The sequence below is a fragment of the Xenopus laevis genome, chromosome 5L, assembly GCF_017654675.1.
Source record: "Xenopus laevis strain J_2021 chromosome 5L, Xenopus_laevis_v10.1, whole genome shotgun sequence".
Classification (NCBI taxonomy): domain Eukaryota; kingdom Metazoa; phylum Chordata; class Amphibia; order Anura; family Pipidae; genus Xenopus; species Xenopus laevis.
The window spans coordinates 53,848,260-53,867,389 of record NC_054379.1 but is presented as its reverse complement, the minus strand read 5'-3'; the positions used below and the strand labels follow the sequence as shown (position 1 = coordinate 53,867,389).

At 37.2% G+C, this 19,130-nt stretch overlaps 1 protein-coding gene across 3 annotated transcripts in view; it reads right to left on the bottom strand.

The window, feature by feature from the left end:
- Positions 1-19,130, bottom strand: part of synj2.L (synaptojanin 2 L homeolog) — a 72,246-nt gene that overhangs the window by 39,445 nt on the left and 13,671 nt on the right. For all 3 annotated transcript variants that reach the window (XM_018263087.2, XM_041562768.1, XM_041562767.1), the window contains exons 3-12: positions 15,168-15,441; positions 12,229-12,454; positions 11,169-11,252; positions 9,115-9,176; positions 7,897-7,993; positions 6,708-6,880; positions 4,721-4,802; positions 3,804-3,956; positions 3,557-3,722; positions 2,542-2,733 (exon numbers count right to left, since the gene is read on the bottom strand). In XM_018263087.2, coding sequence (XP_018118576.2) covers positions 2,542-2,733; positions 3,557-3,722; positions 3,804-3,956; positions 4,721-4,802; positions 6,708-6,880; positions 7,897-7,993; positions 9,115-9,176; positions 11,169-11,252; positions 12,229-12,454; positions 15,168-15,441 — 1,509 coding nt within the window. The remainder of the gene's footprint in view (positions 1-2,541; positions 2,734-3,556; positions 3,723-3,803; positions 3,957-4,720; positions 4,803-6,707; positions 6,881-7,896; positions 7,994-9,114; positions 9,177-11,168; positions 11,253-12,228; positions 12,455-15,167; positions 15,442-19,130) is intronic.

Below are 19,130 nucleotides of genomic sequence, written 5' to 3'. Positions count from 1 at the left end.
TCAGAGCTTTGACTGGGGTATTATTTTTTCAGCTAAAAACACAGAATAGAAATTTTTGTCATTTAAATATTAAATCGTAACTGTTCTCAATTTATTCCCTTAAGGAGTAAATGTAGAAGCACTAAGAATCACCCTATGTGGCTTAATATATAAGTAAAGAAATTAATAGGAAACAAGAGAAAGGCATTTAAAAACTACAAGTCTATTGGGACAGAGCTGCATTTAATGAATATAAACACTACAATAAATGTTCGGAAGGCAAAGAAATGATATGAAGAGTGCATTGCAGCTGAGGTTAAGACTAACCCCAAAAAGTTTTTTAAGTATATTAATAGTAAAAAGATACGGGTTGGTAGTGTTGCTACTTTAAATAATGGTACCAGTATGGTTGTAACAGATATAGAAAAGGCAAATGTGCTAAATCAATTCTAAATCAAGTCTGAGTTCCTAGGCTCACTTCATTGCTCCACTGATGGCTCAGCTCAATCTAGTCAGTGGCTGACTCAGGATATGATTAATAAAGCTTTAATAAAAAACTATGTAAACAAGGTGCCAGGGCCAGATGGCATACACCCCAGGGTTATAAGAGAGCTTAGTTTTATGAGAGAGCTCAGTTTTATGCTGGCCCCTATTTCTGATTTTCTGGTATAGTACCTATGGATTGGAGAAAAGCTGATGTCATTCCAATACTTAAAAAGGGATTACTATCTCAGCCTGGCTATTATAGGCCAGTAAGTTTGACATCTGTGGTGGGCAAATTATTTGAAGGCTTGTTAAGGGATGACATTCTCAAGGGTCAGTATTGGGTCCACTTTTATTTAACTTGTTCATTAATGACTTAGCAGAGGGTATTGTAAGTAATGTATCAGTATTTGCAGATGACACAAAACTATCCAGCCCAATTAATACCATCCAGGATGTGGCATCCTTGCAACAGGATCTTGACAAACTGGCAATCTGGGCAGCTAAGTGGCAAATGAGGTTCAATGTTGAAAAATGTAAAGTCATGCACCTGAGATGTAAATATCCAAGCCACTTATACCCTTAATGGGACTGCACTAGGCAAATCCATTATGGAAAAGGACCTTGGAGTCCTTGTAAATTATAAACTTGGCTGTAGCAAGCAATGTCAGTCAGCAGCATCAAGGGCAAATAAGCTGTATTAAAAGGGGCATTGATTCACGGCAGGAAGGGGTCATTCTTCCACTGTATAGACTAGAGCACTGATAAGGCCCCATCTAGAATATGACATACAGTTTTGGTCTCCAGTGCTTAAACAGGACATTATAGTATTTGAGAGGGTACAGAGAAGGGCAACTAAGCTGGTAAAAGTAATGGAAAATCTTCTATGAGGAAAGACTGGCTAATTGGTGTTGTTCACGCTAAAATATAAAAAAATACAAATATATAAGGGGATCATATAATAATCTCTCTAATGCTTTATTTACCAGTAGGTCTTTCCAGCTGACACAAGGTCACCCATTCTGTTTAAAAGAAAAGAGGTTCCGCCTAAATATTCAGAAGGGTTTTTTTTTACAGTGAGAGCTGTGAAGATGTGTTCTTCCTGAATCAGTTGTACAAGCTGATACATAAGATAGCTTTAAAAAGGGGTTGAATGGCTTTTTAGCAAGTGAGGGAATACAGGGTTATGGAAGATTGCATATAGTACAAGTTGATCCAGGGACTCTGTATAATTGGAGAGGCTTGAAATGGTTTTTTTTGCCTTCCTCTGGATCAACTAGCAGTTAAGCAGGTAACAAAGTTAATAGGTTAAACTTGATGGATGTGTGTCTTTTTTCAACCTAACTTAATATGAAACTTTTCCCATTTTCTTCCTCCATTTAACACATTTTTTCTGCCGTTTTTTTCTTCTCTACTTCTTCACTGACCTGTATTTGATGGGGTTGTGCTGATGTCAGCCATTCAGTTACTGCAGTCATTGGTCATTTTCAGAATCAGTGGGGGGCGGGCAGACCTTTAATGCAGAGCCTGGCTGCTTTAAAAATGAGTGACTTTAGGTTAAGTATCTTCTTCCTGGTCTGCTTCAACTTCACCACTGCTATTTTTGTCCACATAGTCCCAAGTACAGTGACTGACTGGAGTGAGGTTCAAAAGTAACTCTGTAACAATCTGATTCCTGCAGCTGTACAGGGACAGGAAAGCAGCAATAGCGAAAATGCAGCAGACACGAAAGAAGATAAGGGTTTTCAATATAGCCAGGCACCACATTAACTGTCCTACTACTGACACAATCAGCAGCCAGTAACATCCCCCATCCAGAGACACACTTACCAGCACTTAGTAAGGGAGCAGTATTTTTTTCCTTCTTTTATTTTTTTTAAGTGCAAGGCAGGTTTGGTGAGGATAGCCTTAATGAAAATCTACCCATGCTTATATCTTATATCAGGCTTGCATGCATTGCACACCTTATCTTTTTTATCTTTTACTGGGTTAATCATGGCCGCAACTCAATCAGTCATTTGTACTTTTACCAACAATTCTGATTGTTCAAGCACTTGACACAACACATTTTATACTCACCCTGAAAATCTGGAGTTCCAGAGATCTTTGGGGAGTCCAGAAGCCAGTCTGTGAGTTCACTAGTGCTAAGGATTTTACTGCGAAACTGCTTTCCGCCATTTACATTCCATGTGCCCATAGCAACACGAGTTCTTTTATAATTAGTGAATTCAAACTGTCGTTCAGACATGGCCTTTAAAACACTGGGAATTACTGAAAGCCAAATAAAAACAATTGATCAGATCTATTTATGTAGGATTCAACATTGCAAGAACATCTCTGTATACCCTTTCCAGTAATAATTCCGATGACTAATGTTCTTTGACATGAATTGCAATTAATTTCCATTAAGGGAAAGGGTAAATTTCCACTAATGTGCATGACAGGTGCTTCTCTAATCGAAAAAAAAAAAAGGATCAGGCATTGGGACTATTATCCAGAATACTGGGAGTTTCAGTTGATCAGGGATCCACAGGTTATAAGAACCAAGCCTTCTAAAGAGGACTGGCAATGAGAATGTATACCAAGAATTACATTTTGCTGTACTCTTGCCCTTTGTAGTAATTCATCTCAGAGCTGAAACTGGTTCATGTCCCACCAAATACTTCTATAACTAACATGTCGTCCTGCATTACACCTTTATGAATTCCCATTGGCATCTAAACATTCTTCAGCTTGAGACAGAAAGCAAGTAGCTCTAGTAAGACTGTAGCAGCCTAGAATACTTATTGAGCAGGAGAATACATTCATTTTGACAGCTGTCACACACCATCACCCTACCAGTTTGGGTACACAAGGCCAAACTACAGGTTTGCCCTTTCCTCCCCAAACAAACACGTTTTCACTCTCCCAGCAACAGCACATACTGATAGGAACACCAACTGGGCAGACAGAGTTTAGGGAAATGTGAAGGGCTTGTTGTTATTGTGTCACCGACTGCAAAAGTTACTCTTAGAGAAATATTAGTTAAGACAGGGCATAATACCCCATTCCCCTCACACATGAGGAATTTCCTCTATTCGGTTGGAAAGCCTACCTAGCAGTGCAGAGCTATCCATTAGCATCCGTCCTTTGTCTGCATATTGCTCATTGAAAAAGTCTCCCATAAGTAGTAAATCAATAGCTTCTTGCTTTGCTCCATCAAAGAAATTTGTTTGTATGGTTCTAGAAACTGTGCGTGCGCCATCTTTCAGCTTTCCAACCTAAATCATTAATAAAATAAGAAGAATAAATATTTGCCTGGAGAAAATGTCAGACAGCATAATGAAAACAGGGTTTTGTACCTTTGCCTTGCCTTCAAGGGCTTTGCTTCCTGTAAATATCATGCTCAGGTTATGATCATTAGCAGACCACATGGTTTTGTAGGATTCTTCAAATCGTTCCACAACAGACTTCATATCAACTAATCCAAGACTCTCCAGTTGAGTACGTAAAACCTAATTACAGTAAAAAGTTTATCGTTTTTTTTTGTCAATTATTAATAATTCACTTAGCAGAACAAGTGTTCTGCTAATCCTTATAAAGACTTTTGCAAATATGTTCAGACCCTTGAGCAATTTTCTAATTTTGCTATTTAGAAATTCCTGCACTAATAATTTGTTCTCAGTGGCATATTTTATCAAAGGACTGAAACACAAAATAGTTTCTTTTAGGTGACTTTTAGGTTAGGTACAAAATCTTGAAATGTTAAGTATTTAATACACAAACTGTAATATCAAGGCTACAAACCTCCCAATATATTGGAAATAGAAAGAGGGCCAAAAAGATTTGCTGCTAGGAGCGTGGCAATTTTAACCACACCTGTTTTTGTGGCTACACTCCCTAATTACCATGTTCATTTTACAAAGTTTGAACAAATTTCTGTGGTTTTTATGTGTTATTACAGTTTTGCTAATGAAGGTGTATTGCCCTTCAAGCTGTGAGTCTAAGTTCTCTCAAGTGACTTTCTTAGCTTAAATTGTTACAAAAGTATCTACTGTAAGTATCTATTCTGGGTTTTCTGCCAAAAGCCAATTAAGTTAGAAACTTTGCATCTTTTTTTGGCTGCTCAGTGCAGGAGATAAAAGAGAGCCTGAAAATTTCATTACCAAACGGGACAGCGGGTTGAGCTATCAAAATTGGGACTGGAGGTCCCAGTCCCAGTGGAGGTACAGATTTCCATGTTATTTATGCTGCACAGTAGGTTTAGTGAGAGACATACCTCAAGCGCAATATATGACTGGACGCTATTTGTGCGATGCAAACAGTCCAAGCAATTCATTCGGAAAGCTCCTTTCTGAAGACTGTAGAAACAAAATACATAATCTGAATAACCTTTTTTCAGATGCATTTGTACAAGAACTTAAAGGGGTCCTTAGCCTTTCAGTTGACTTTTAGTATGTTATAGAATGGCTAATTTAAGCAACTTTTGAAATGGCTTTAATGTTTTTGTTTTTTTTATAGTTTTTGAATTATTTGCCTTCTTCTTCTGACTCTTTCCAGCATTTAAATGGGGGTCACTAACCCCATCTAAAGAACACATATATTGTTATTGCTACTTTTTGTTACTCACCTTTCTATTTCATATTTCAGTCTCCTATTCAAATTAATGTATGGCTGCTAGGGTAATTTGGACCCTAGCAGCCAGATTGCTGAAACTGTAGACCGGAGAGCTTTTTCATATTATACTAAAAGTTAATTCAAAGGTGAACAACCCTCTGCAGCCTTCCAGCAACCGCAGCCAAAGGCGGAAAATTCACTAAAGGGGCGAAGTGACAAACGTTAGGGAAAATTCGCCAGCGGGACGTCATTTCGGGACTTCACTGAACGGGTGCAGGCATAACTTCGCTAGCGAAGGAGATAGACTCTTGCACTACTTCGCACTCTTACGCCAGGTGAAGTTTCTCTCTGGTGAAAGAGCCTTACTTCGCACATTCACTAAGATGCACCTTTTACTCTTTACCTGTTCCGCCAGACTTGCCTCCGCCAGCTCAGACCAGGCAAAGTGCAATGGAATAGTGCTTCTTCAATTTCTAGTCTTTTACTTTTTAAGGGTGATAGACTGCAAAAGTCTGTAAAAATCTTTTTGGGTACCCGGGCTTTCCCATACATTTCCTAACATATGGCACATAAACTATACACTGGGATCATGTGTAGGGCAATATAACAACTTTATTTTATTTTATTAAGGTTTCCCAGACTTGTGTAGTGTAATGTATTTGCTGCAACATATATGTCCATTGAACTTTAACTTTCCGCCATATGTAACGCTTAGCGCAACTTTGACAGAGTTCGGCGCCCTGGACGCAACTTCAGATTTTAGTGTATTAGCGTTGTCCTGGCGAATCTACGTCTGACGAAGTGTTGCGATGTGAGCAAAGCCGGCGCTGCCGAATTTACGCAGGTTAGTGAATTTGCCCCAAAGACTATGTTTTATATGATACATATAAGATTTGCAGCCACTGACCCATGCTAAGCCATGAAAGATATACTTTTTTTGGAAAATTGGCACCTGCCAAAAATTAATTGTAAATGAATAGTATTGTGATATATATATATATATATATATATATATATATATATATATATATATATATATATATATATATATATATATATATATACATAAAATCAATATAGTAACATCTGTTGTAAATATAAGGATATTATAAGTTACTAAAGAAGTTCCAAAACCATATAAAGACACGAAGCAAAAAAACGTTTTTTTTTTATATAGGTCATAAAACTCAGAGGTGACTTCTAATATTCTCATATTTTGCAAAAGGGGGTACTTTATTTATTATATCACACAAGTTCAGTGAGTCAGAAATGACATCACTAAGCACAGATTGTAAGGATTTATATTTATATAATTTGCATGATATTCATGGTTCTTGTGTACTATAATGACATAAATTTTTACAGAAGATAGCATGTGCTATCAATGATAATTGAGATTAACGACAAGAAGACGTGAACAAAACCCTGTGTGCCTTTTTTCAGACTGAAAATGTGCCCTTAAGTCTGGTTTGCATTTGTCATAAGATAACAAATGGCTCCAAGCTCTTCAAGTTGCACCAGTTTTGTTTGGTGGAACAGTACAGGGGAGACATAAGCTCACAAAAAAACTGCAGACATGCAAACTGAGTATTGTTTGTGTTCAAATGGCATAATCCATCCAGACATTTCACTTAATATAGTAAACTGACCGTGGCGTTAAACTCTCGCCTCTAGTGAACACTCCAAACTCTTCCAAATCCAATTTTAACTGTGGTTTCAACAGATTATCCATTTTCTCTATTTTACCACCTTTCACAATCTGATGGTAGTCAAAGTTAATCATTGGCACATCGTCTGCATGCAGTGATGCCCACAGTAGTTTCTAAAAAGAGGAAACATACAAACACACTTATATCTATACAGAATGCTTCTTAAAATGAACAATTAGGGTCCTATTCACATTCAAGGTTGGGGAAAAAATATTTTTTGGAGTCTTGGGGGGTTATTAACTAAAATCCGAATACTGGAAATTCGTGATTTTTTTTGTGTTATAATAAGACTTTTAAAAAAATCACAAATTTTTGGAATTTACTAAACCCCGAGGGCTAAAAAGCCTGAATATAAAAACACGGCATCTCAAACCTGTTGAGGTTGCATAAAAGTCAATGGGAACAGTCCCATAGATTTTTTGGTGTGTCGGGGGTTTCGGGCAATTCTACAATGTTTTCAGAGCTTTTGGGTAGCAGTATCCCCTGATAATACCAAAGCTAACTTAAGAGGCTTAAAAAAGAAAAGGAATAATAATTATAAACTCCAAAATATGTTCAAACAGCTTCTGACTGGTTTGACACAAAGCTTTCTGTGGGGGCCTTCTTCATAATGTAAAAATGTCCCCTTCTTATGATGTCCCTTTTTCTTTCCATACTCAAATATTGAATCCTCTGCAGAAGATTCGCCGTAATACCAAACTAAATCTAAAATCTTATTTCCATGAAATTGCATTATCTGTATTGCTCACATTTCGTAAATAAGGAACACTGCAATACATCTATACATCTGCCAAATTTTGTCCAAAATATATTTGCCATTTACAGGAGCAAAAATTCAGGGACAGGGACGATTTTTAAAAAAAGTGAAATTACCTTGTAAATTCAAAATAGCTGCGAGCAATAACTAACTTTCACCCTCTTTTCTCTCAGAGAGGCCACATGGCACTGACATAGTTCATCTCTGAGTAGCTACAGCTGACAGTCTAAGAAAAATGGGAAGGGGACCGCTGGAGACATGCCCAGGCTCTGAAGTGTCTCCCTCTATTGTTATGACACTTGCTTTACCAGAAAATATTTTGTGAACTATACATTCATAATGATTGTGCATGAAACAGGAGAAATGAATTACCTTAAAGGCACGACTTAAAACCTCCTCTCCTCCTTTGCTTCGTAAGAGGTTAACAATCACTTGTTTTCCATACTGCTCTTTCAACAGCATCATATGCCTGTAAAATTGTTTTTTTTTGTTAATTTATGGAGGTACATGTGGATCACAGACAATGGTATATAACAAATATATACAAAGCTCACAAGTTTTAGTGCTCACTTTACACCACAAGCATCCTAGCTTTCCACCTAAAAAAAGCCTCTAATTTCTGCACAAGCTGCACTACCCACTCCATGACATGAAAATATTAGTCGTCTGGAGACAGACCTTTCAAAAGTAACTTACTGTAGATTGTAAAAATGCATATGCATCAAGTTCAACCTTTTAGAGGCCCATTTTTAAAAGGTCGAATTTCAAATTCATGTGAATTATTTTTTTTACTCTAATAAATTTTAAATTTATTCGAATTCTCCGGAAAAAAACCTCTAGTGTCAAGAAGGCTATTAACGTCTCCAAATGGCTCAACTGACCATTGATTTGTACATGAACTCAGCAGGTTTTAGGTGGCGAATATTCAAATTAGGACTATTTCCATGTTTGAGTTGTGATAAATCTCACATTCGAATAGGGGGATTAAAATTTAAATGTGTGAATTTTGACACCTATAAAAATCTGTAAATTCAATTTTTGTAAATTCAAATTTGTAAATTCAAGCAGAGGTCCCCAACCACCAGGCCGCAGACCAGAACCGGGCCTCGGATAGTCCTGAACTGGGCCGCTGAGCCTAGCCTGCAATTAACGCCGGCATGCAGAATTGGACGTGCGGTTGCTGCTGACCCCCCGACTCCTCCCAACACCCTCCAGACCCCCCCACTTTTTTATCTTTTAATGTTTATATGGTTTCTCTTTTTCTTCTTAAATACCTTACCTCACTACTCCAATAAGGTTTTTTTGCCTACTCAAGTACCCAATCAGCTCACCTATGCCTTTCCCTATACCCCTGGTTATATTCCAAATAGCCTGTATACAGACCCAACTTCAAAGAGGTCCTGTTCCCTTTCTCTACTCTGCTTATAGAGAACTGAAAGCCAAGATGACTATTGGAAATGTTACTACTTTTTAATGTGGAATTAATTAATTTTGCTGCCATTTGCTTAAAGTAATAAAATAATATATGAAAAACATAATAATGAGAAGCCATGCAATGCAAAATAAGACCTTATAGAACTGTAACTTTACCTGTCAAATGCTGGGGCATTGGCCTCAAGTCCTCTGGTAAGTTTAAGATGGTGAGAGCCAACCTTAGAAACAAGACATGAACATTTTTTGACTACAGGCAATCTAGAAAACTTAATAAACTCAATAAAATTTTATATATCTGGGCAGCTTTTCTCTTATAGTTCCTGACAGAATAAACATCTAGATATGCCCTACTGTGGGCATATTCTTCTAAACTATCTATCTATCTAAACTACCTAATTTGCCAGTGAGTGTTCCACTTTAGGAAAGGAACTTTGCTTTACACACTTCATGCTACAGCACTGAGTCTATGTGGCTTACCAATGGATTTATGCTACTTCTTTACACTTCTACTTCCTAATGATGTAAATTACAGTTAACCTGGGCATTCAATGATAATGCCATGATGCTAGTAAATAAATTCTTCAGAGCAACACAATTGTCTGCCAATATTATTTTTGTTGAATAGTACTTGTCTGTGTGCTTTATTACATAGCCTATTCCACTAATCTGAAAGAAAGGCTAAACTATGTTGGCCATACAGTGTAAATTTCACTTTACTACTTCATAATAGACTGTTATAAAACAGAATTTACAAGTACAGTAAAGAAATGCAATGTTCTCTCTTGGATATGTCCTATCTTGGTGTGCTCACACACTATCTGGCAGCTACAGTATCTTGGGAAAATATTTATAGAAGGATTTGGTTTAATGCTAAGCTTCTTACAGCATGTAGTCTACAGCACAACATTGTGTATTAAGAATATCTGTGCCATGCAATGGATGTTTACATTTATACAGTCTCATACACTGCATTTATACAGTCTAAGGGGCAAATTCATCAATGGTCGAATTTCGAGGGGTTAAATCCCTCGAAATTCGACTGGGGAATAGAATCGAATAGGCAATTCGGGCGAATTTACGCGCTGGCGAATAGTCAAATTGGCGAATATTCGCCAGGCGAAAAGGCGCCCGATCGAATATTCGCTCGAAGGATTTTAGTTCGATCGAAGGCCTTTTTATTCGATCAAAAACTTGGAAAACAAGTCTATGGGACTTTCCCATAGGCTTTTAAAGCAATTCGGTAGGTTTTAGGTGCCGAAGTAGTCAGTCGAAGTATTTTTAAAAGAGACAGTACTTCGATTATCGAATGGGCGAATATTCGCAGCGTTTTTGCGCTCGATCTATTCGAATCATTCTACTCAGGCGAATTTACGCCAATACGATAGTCGAGGAGCACAAAAAACCACTCGAAATTCGAAGTTTTTTAATTCGAATCCTTCACTCGAGCTTGATGAATCGGCCCCTATGTGTGTATACTGGTGTGAGTGGAAGTACATTGCTGAAGGAGAAATCTAGATAAGCTGATTACTTTTGTTATGCTATTGTGACATCTTCCTGCACTCTAACATTAGCTCCTTGCAGCAGTCCATCAGTTACATCCCTGCTCATTAACTGCTACAGTTTAAGACCTAGTTGATACATTTTGTTACATTGTCCCAATATGGTTCAATTTCCTCCTTGGCTAGTTATACAGTAAGAACATTTAGAATATTAACATATCTATCAGTCCTGCAGCATGGGGATATTTAAGCTGTTCAATGAATAGATGAGGTGGGCACACTGGATTTTGCAGTCTAAATGAGTTTTGGTATATTCATTTTTCGATAAAAAGGGCATATATATATTTGCATATGCAGTTGATTATTATTTTCAAGAAAAGGTTAATATATATCTAAGCATTAAAACAAAAGCATTCGGCAGCAAAGGAAAAAAAGGTCTGAAACAACTGAATTCAGAATTACTAAACAGTCAGCTTCCATTCTGTTGGTCGGGTGAGTTTCTGCCTGAGCATTGACTGTTTTGGGTCCTCACCATTACAAAACTGCCAATTTTTCCGTTCTGCCTCAGCAATGAATATTTGGGGTCCTCACTGCAACAATTTGAAAACTGCAAATGTTTCTGTTGTTTACAGATTCTGCCCCCTTTAACACAAGTACAAAGTATCAAATACTAATAAATGCACAATATTTATGAATGCATTAGAAGCTTACCTGCAGCCCTGGTTGTTCCCAAAACATTGGAACAGAGCCTCTGATTTGAACAAAGGAGGAAATATCTTCATCCACATAAATAGTCTAAGAATAACAGAAATTAAATTGAATTAATATATGTTGTATAACATCTGACAATATTATATCAACAAAGTCATTAGACAACCCGCATTTCTTATAGTTCAGAGATCTGTAAATTAAAATTGATTGCTCTGCATGCACATTTATAAAGACTAGTGCAAGAATAAATCTAATAATATAATTATCTACCTTAAATTTCCCTTTTGTGCCCTTTAGCTCAAGAAATATCACATTAACTTGTATTGAAAGGACAAGACAAGCATTTCTGACTCTAACAGTCAGTGCTGGAATGAAGTCCTGTCGTGAACACAAAATGCTGGGAGAATGCATCACCAAGTCACTTAGTAACTGGGGTTTCACATATAATAATATGTCAATTATTGGAATAAATATAACACCAAATTAAAGCTCTGCTATAACTTGAATTTTAAGATTATTCATTTCAATATTGTGAATTTAGAAACTGTTTTTCCCCTCTAACAAATATAAAGTTGGAAGCTCTACTTTTAACCTGAATCACAACTTGATTACAATACTCAACTCTGTATCTGAATTCATAGACTATATCGCTTATGCCAGTCAGGGCATACAATGATTTTGGTGAAGAAGACTTTGCATTGTTGCACCTAAATTAGGCTGACACAACTCTTCCGGGTACAGACAGGACAGGATTTTAATGACAGCATATGGGCCGATTCTCAGCCTGTGTATTTCAGCAGACCATTTTTCAGCCCTGTCTGGTATTAGCCTTAGAGTATACAAATGCACAGAATCCAGGATTTGTTTCAGGATTCGGCCGAATGCAAGTGTCTGATCGAATCAAAACCGATTCCAAAAAAATCTCAACTTTTCGTCAAACAAATAGGAAGTACATTTTTTTAACTGCACACGTGCGCGGTTCTTCCCCCCCAATTTACATATGCAAATCAGCGTTCGGATTCTTTTCACAAAAATACATTTCTTTCATTAGAGGGAGTACCTGCTCTGTTTCAACAAAGTTAGACACATGTCCATCATCATCAACTCCACGGATGTGGAATCTGGCACCAGCCCGTGCACAGCTTATCCGTGAGATAAGGCAAGCCTTTGCTTTTCGATGTGAGGCATACACAGTACGGATTTCTACTCCCCCACAGATAACTTTCAACAGCCAGTCAGCACAGCTAACCTGATAGTGTTTCAAAGGCACATGCAGCAATCTGTTCCTGTAGGGAGAAAACATGGAATATTCACTTCAGTTATGGTAAGCTGTTGAACATTTACCTAGAAGGTAAATATTACCGATTAAGTAAATATACAAAATCAGTCACAGTTATATCAGATTCAAGGGCACTGTGACATCAAGACAAAATGCTATTTTTTCCATTGCATAGAATAATGTAAAAGAATTACAGGGATAAATGAATACAAACTGTAAAAATTAATAAAATGTTTGCATTCACTTTTTCTATGGATGTTCTGTAAGGGTACATAATTGCTCAATTTCAGCCATTTTGTGGATAGCTATGTGATTAAGATAATTAAATGCTTGGGATTGCTTCAAACTGATTTAAACAATATTTGCCTGGAATCGTACACATAAAATAGAAGTTGGAGCTTGGGTGGAGCTTTTCACTGATTGTCCAGCAAATTGATTGTAAGAGTATGCAATAGACCGCTAATGTAAGTTAAGAGGAGGAGGTTAAGCTCCTGATGCAAATAGAAAAGGCTGCTAGTTTGGAGAAAGTAATAATAATTGAGGGGTTTAATTACCCAGATATAGACTGGAGCAACAGTACTGCCAACACAGTTAATGGGAACAAGTTTATAAACCGGTTGCATGACAATTTTATGGCACAGGTTATAGAGGAGCCAACCAGAAAAAATGCTATACTGGATCTAGTGATGTTTTAAATGGTGAAAAAATAGGATAATATGGATTTTTAAAAAAAATTAAAACAATAGGCAGAATGTAATTTCAGCACAACACCTATTTATTATGTTCATTTTGAGCTAGGTGTTTTTAGATTTATACTGTCTATTTAAAAGGGTATGTTACAGAATGGCTAATTCTAAGCAACTTTTCCATTGGTGTTCATTATTTCTTTTATTTATTTATTTATTTATTTATTATAGTTTTTGCCTTACTTGTCTTGTTCTGACTCTTTCCAGCTTTCAAATGGAGGTCACTGACCCCATCTAAAAAACAAATGCTCTATAATGCTACAAATGTATTGTGCCATTACTTGTTATTACTACACTTTCTTTTCAGGCCCTCTCCTATTCATATTCCAGTCTCATACTCAAATCAATACATGGTTGCTAGGGTAATTTGGACGCTAGCAACCGGATTGCTGAAATTGTAGACTGGAGAGCTGCTGAATAAAATATATATAACTCAAAGACCACAAATAATAAAAAATTAAAAACAATTGCAAATTGTCTCAGAATACCATCATCTACATCATACTAAAAGTTAATTAAAAGGTGAACAACCCCTTTAAGTATACAAATCTAAACTAAAACTACATCCTCCTGGGAGAAACAAATGAGTTTTACAGGGGATACCAAATGCACACAGCACAATGTGCACTTTTAAAATTTACATTAAAAAGTCAATATTTTCAAATGTAAATACAAAATATATACATACAAGGAACTCAAGTGTCACAAGCACATGATTAGAAGCATCTGATACAGCCCTTGTTACAAGGAAGCTTGAAATTTAGTTATTTAATCAACGTATTTCTCTTCCTTAATCATTAAGTTTTAACCATACTATTAAGTTACCCATTGTGTTCTCATTGAGATGACAAGGTAGAGGTTTTCTTTTTACTTTGGCTAGAATTGCATACTGTTTCATGCTACTCAATATTTAATGTCACTTTCTAAACCCTTTTACTGTATATACAGTAGTTAGGGGTATGGAGGATAATTATTTAGTTCCCTTTCTTGAAGGGACACTGGCATAAGATAATTACCCCTATAACAATGTTCTCTCTAAACTGTGCGCTCATGTGTGCCCACACAACTTTTGAAGTCAGCACACACACAAAAAATTGTGGTACGCACAAAATTTTTTGTGAGAAAACACAAAATCTTGTATTTATTGTGACATGCAAGCACAGTTTGTAAAACTGACCACACAAGTCTAAAATGTGCTCACAAAATACTTTTTTTTGGCACACATAGCCAAGAAGAAATTTGGGGGAACATTGCCCTATACCCTTCTTTTCAAAACCATAAGACTACGGAGTGCCATGCTATTTTCCCCCACACATGAGCTTATATGAGTTTGATTACATATAAGCCCAGCATGCGGCCCTAGCCTAACCCACTTTTACTGTTATTTACATTCCTGTTTGTGTAATAGGAAGCCCTGAACTTCATAGCTTGAGTCTTGTATTGGGAAGGCTACATATGCTTCCCCTCAATACATTACAAATGCACTAGTTATGCAGTTAATTTAGGATCAAGTACAAGTTACTGATTTACAATTACAGAGAAAAAAGGAATTAATTGGAAGATTCTAAGGGAGATGGCCCATTCTGTATATTATGTTTCAGGGATAAGGGATCCCTTTACCCCACTCCATCTATCAGTCACAAAGCATCACAAATCCCTCAACCAGGGCCCAGTAAATCCAGATTGAGATTTATTCAGCCTTAGTGCAACAATAGGACCTACACTAAAAATTATTACACTTGCCACCACAAGATTAACTGGTGCAAATTTTCATATATAGGAGATTGGCGGTCCAATGATGTGACTCCCTTGAGACTGCATGAATACTATTGTACAATGTAATAAAAGGTAATGTGTTTGCCCAGGTCTAGTAACCCATAGCAATCAATAAAATGTTTTGCTTTCAGTTTTAAGCAAGTGACCTCTAAATTCTACCTGCTGATTGGATCCTAAGTACCTTGTTCATATACTTACCAAAAAAACCAATTTCCAGATTCACAACTGCTGTTTACAGCTTGTTTTTGGGCCCGATGGGTGAGGTCAAAGTTTGATCCAGCATTTGGCCATGAGAAATAAAACATCCCTGAATTAAGTATTTTCCTGAGAGCTGTCACACGCTCTTCTTCTTTGGTCTCCTCCTGAAGAGGAAAGAAGTCTGTAGCTGTGATTTTATAAACTTCAGCATCCAAAATTCTTCCAACCGAGGAGCATCCGCTTACCAATACAAGGAAGTTTAAAGGAATGTTCCCTAGAAAATGTTTAAAGAGTCATTAGGATTACGCAAATACAGATGGGAAAAGAGCATGAAAAACAGCCAAATAGCTTGTCATTCAAAGAATAAATGGCTCAAAATAGTGACTCAACATATTTTCTGCCTATAGGAAACTGTGCATATAGGGATTTGTGCCAGACACAGTTTTTTTGTGCTTTCAGAATGTGCAGGAAAGAGTTTTTCCAACCATGGGATTTGTTGGCACATGGGTGAAATGTGGGATAACTTAAGATCTCACATCTTTATGTGTCATACAGGAGGAACATCAGAGGTGATCTATACTTAAAGACACCCACATGTAAAAAGTTGCACAATAAGGGGGGATTTACTAAAACTAAAAACTCCAATCTATCCACACATTGAACTCATTTATCAAATAATCAGTTTGAAAAAGTTGGTGCAGGAAAAGTCTTGACAAAATCAAACAAAAATTCGAATCGTACGACTTTTTCTAATTTGATGCCTAAAGATCTACATTTTAATTGAATTGTTCCCAGAAAACTGACTTTTTCAGTTTCAGATTATTGTACGAAAAACAGCACAGATCACAATGTCAAGAAATATCTTTACATTGTAAAAAGGACATCTGCCATCGACTGCTACATGACCTCGACAGGTTTTCAGATTTGGATTTTTAGCAGTTTTGGGGTATCTCTACAAATTTGAAGGTTTTTTTCCCTTAAAAACCTCAACCAGATAAATTCAAGGTTTAATAAATAGGCCCCTAAAAGTCATTTGCAAATTAAACATGAAACCAAAATTATTATTATTATTTTTTAAACATCCATGACTTATAAATGTATTTAAAAAGATGTCAATCGTCCCACCAATACTGCACTTATATGGGCTCCCAGAGTCAAGTACCTAGGGATCAATGTAGACCCTAATGAGCTTGAATTCATGGACCTTAATTTAACCCCTCGGTTAGATAAATTCACCACGGTGGTTACGTCCTGGAAACACATGCCACTTACTTTGTGGGGGAAAAAAAACCTTTTTAAAATGATTTATTTACCCAAATTCTTTTACTTTTTTAGGAATTCCCTAACTAATATGCCAACCTCTTATTTTAAAAAAGTGAATTCCATCCTGATATCCTTTATTTGGTCCGGAAAACAACCTAGACTCTCCTGGAAGTTGCTAACTGCTGCAATACCAAAGGGCGGCATGGGTCTACCAGATCTGTGGGGCTACTACCTAGCAGCACAGCTATCACACATTCATGTGTGATAGCTGTGCTTGGTTTAATCCTAATCCGGAAGACCCCAACATGCTCCTGCATGCGCTATTACTAGGGTCATTAGAATCACTCTCACTATGTCCCATGCGCAAGACTCTAATTTTGTACTGAAGGCTCCTTACCTAGCCTGGCAGGATGCTCTGTGTATTGGCAAGATCAAGCCAAACCTGATTTCTTCTCACACTCCACTAATGCACACCTCCCTCACTTCAGGAACCTCCTAAACTTTATATATTGGCCCAATATGCAGATCAAGTCCCTGGGAGACTTGCTAGACCAGGGTACTCTCCTGACTTTGTCCCAGCTTCAGCAAAAACATCTGGATAATCCAATAGACCCCTTTAGATATATGCAATTGAAGCATGTGTTTAGGGGACAATTCAATGGATACAACCCTGTGTATCATAAATTTGAGGTCAGTAATGCACTACATTCGCCGGACCCTTGGAAACTGGTTTCTGTCCTATACAAGGCCCTGTTAGATGCAAAGCCTTCTCCTTTTCAGTCAGCTTTTGGTAAATGGCAAATGATTCTGCCTTCAATTACGGAAGATTTATGGGAAGAGGCCACTGACAGAGCATATTATTATCTGATTTCCACACCGGATAGGTTGATTAGCTTTAAAATACAGCATCTGTACTATTATTCCCCTAATAGACTTTAGATTTTCCCAAACAAATCTCCTATGTGTCCCCGATGCCAATACCCTTCAGCAGATTTCCTCCATGTTATCTGGGTATGTCCCAAAATCCAGAATTTTTGTAGAAAAGTGGTACAATGCCTTTATGAATATTTAGATCTGCCTCAAGTCATTTCTCCCGAAGCTTGTGTTCTGGGGGTTGTAGAAGACTTAGTCCCACATAATTATACCAGAATTTTATACTGGACACTACTGTTCTACGCCAGGAAGGTCATTGTTCAACACTGGCTGTGATCCAAACCTCCCTCCTACGATCACTGGATACATTTGCTGAATCGTATGCTTCCAATGATTAAGATAACATATGAAGCTCGTGGAATACCCGAAAAATTCAGCAAAATATGGGAGAAATGGCTTGATGTTTATCCCCTGCAGCAAGATGGATAATAAACCCAGATAATTGCTATTTTTGTGATGTAACATTATAAATCTGTCAAGTTTTTGCATTGTTATTAAGATTCTATGGTGAATTTTGGTTATATGCATTTTACTGTATTGTCAAATGTGCAATAAAAAACTTGGCCTCTATGTCTTGGACATAGAGGTGGGGTGGTCAAATGCTTTCAGTTTTTTATTTAGCACTTCCTAGATGTTGCTGCATTACTCACATTCCCCCTTCTCTCTCTCAATCTAATTGTGTAGCCAGTGCATAGGCATGGCCATCAGGCCATCATTCTGGCACATACACAAGATTTTGGGGTGATACAAAACTTTCATTAATAAGTGTTCACAATGGCACCCAGCTGCTTGCTGTGCTTGCGAATTCCAAGACTGAAGGTAACAACATTTAATTTATATAGTATAAGTAAAGTTTATTTTGCTCTAACATGAAAGAAAATAATTTTTAATTAATTCTCTTAGGGTGACAGTTCCCCTTTAATTTTTTAGTACAGAGCTCCCCTGCACCAGTGCACTTGTTGATTGTCAAGGCACAAGTTGCATATTGCATGTCTTTAAGTTACAAGTGCTTATTAGTGTATGGATCTTGCGGACTCAATTTTGGAGCAAATGCTTTCATGTGATTTAATTCTACAAATTAAATATAAAGCCTCATTGTACCAAGGAAGTACAGCAGTTATTTCGCTTTAAAAATGTTGAATTGAATTTCCAGCCCTTGGGATCCAGGTAAGACGTATAGTTAACCTGATTTAGTCAAATGGCACAGGAGATTTGGCTCACTGTTTTACGGAGTACCTCACAATCCTAGTAACACATTTGTTAACTACTGCAATTTAGTAAAAAGCCCTTGGATTTATTTGCAACACCTAACGCTCCACCTGTACGCTAAATTAGGGTAGGACTACACGACCGATTCTGGTGTGATTTGACACGCTGCGACAAGTCGCATGCGACAGAAATAAGGTAAGAGATACAAATGTCACATGGTGTTGCAGCGTTGATCCGAAGCGACACGACTATCGGATGCAGACACTGAACCTGCATCCGTCAGTCGCGTCGCGTTGGATCAACGCTTCAGAAGACCTCAGGCTGTCATTGCCAGCAAATGGTATTTTAACCAAGTATTAGAAATTAACATTTTATTTTCAGTTTTTTAAATTGTCCAATTACTTTTGAGCCCCTGAAATGAAGTGACTGTGTTAAAAAAAAAAGGCTTTAGTTTCTCACATTTTTATATCTTTTTGTTCAACCCACTGAATTAAAGCTGAAAGTCTGCAGTTCAACTGCATCTGCATTGTTTAATTTAAAATTCATTGTGGTAATGTA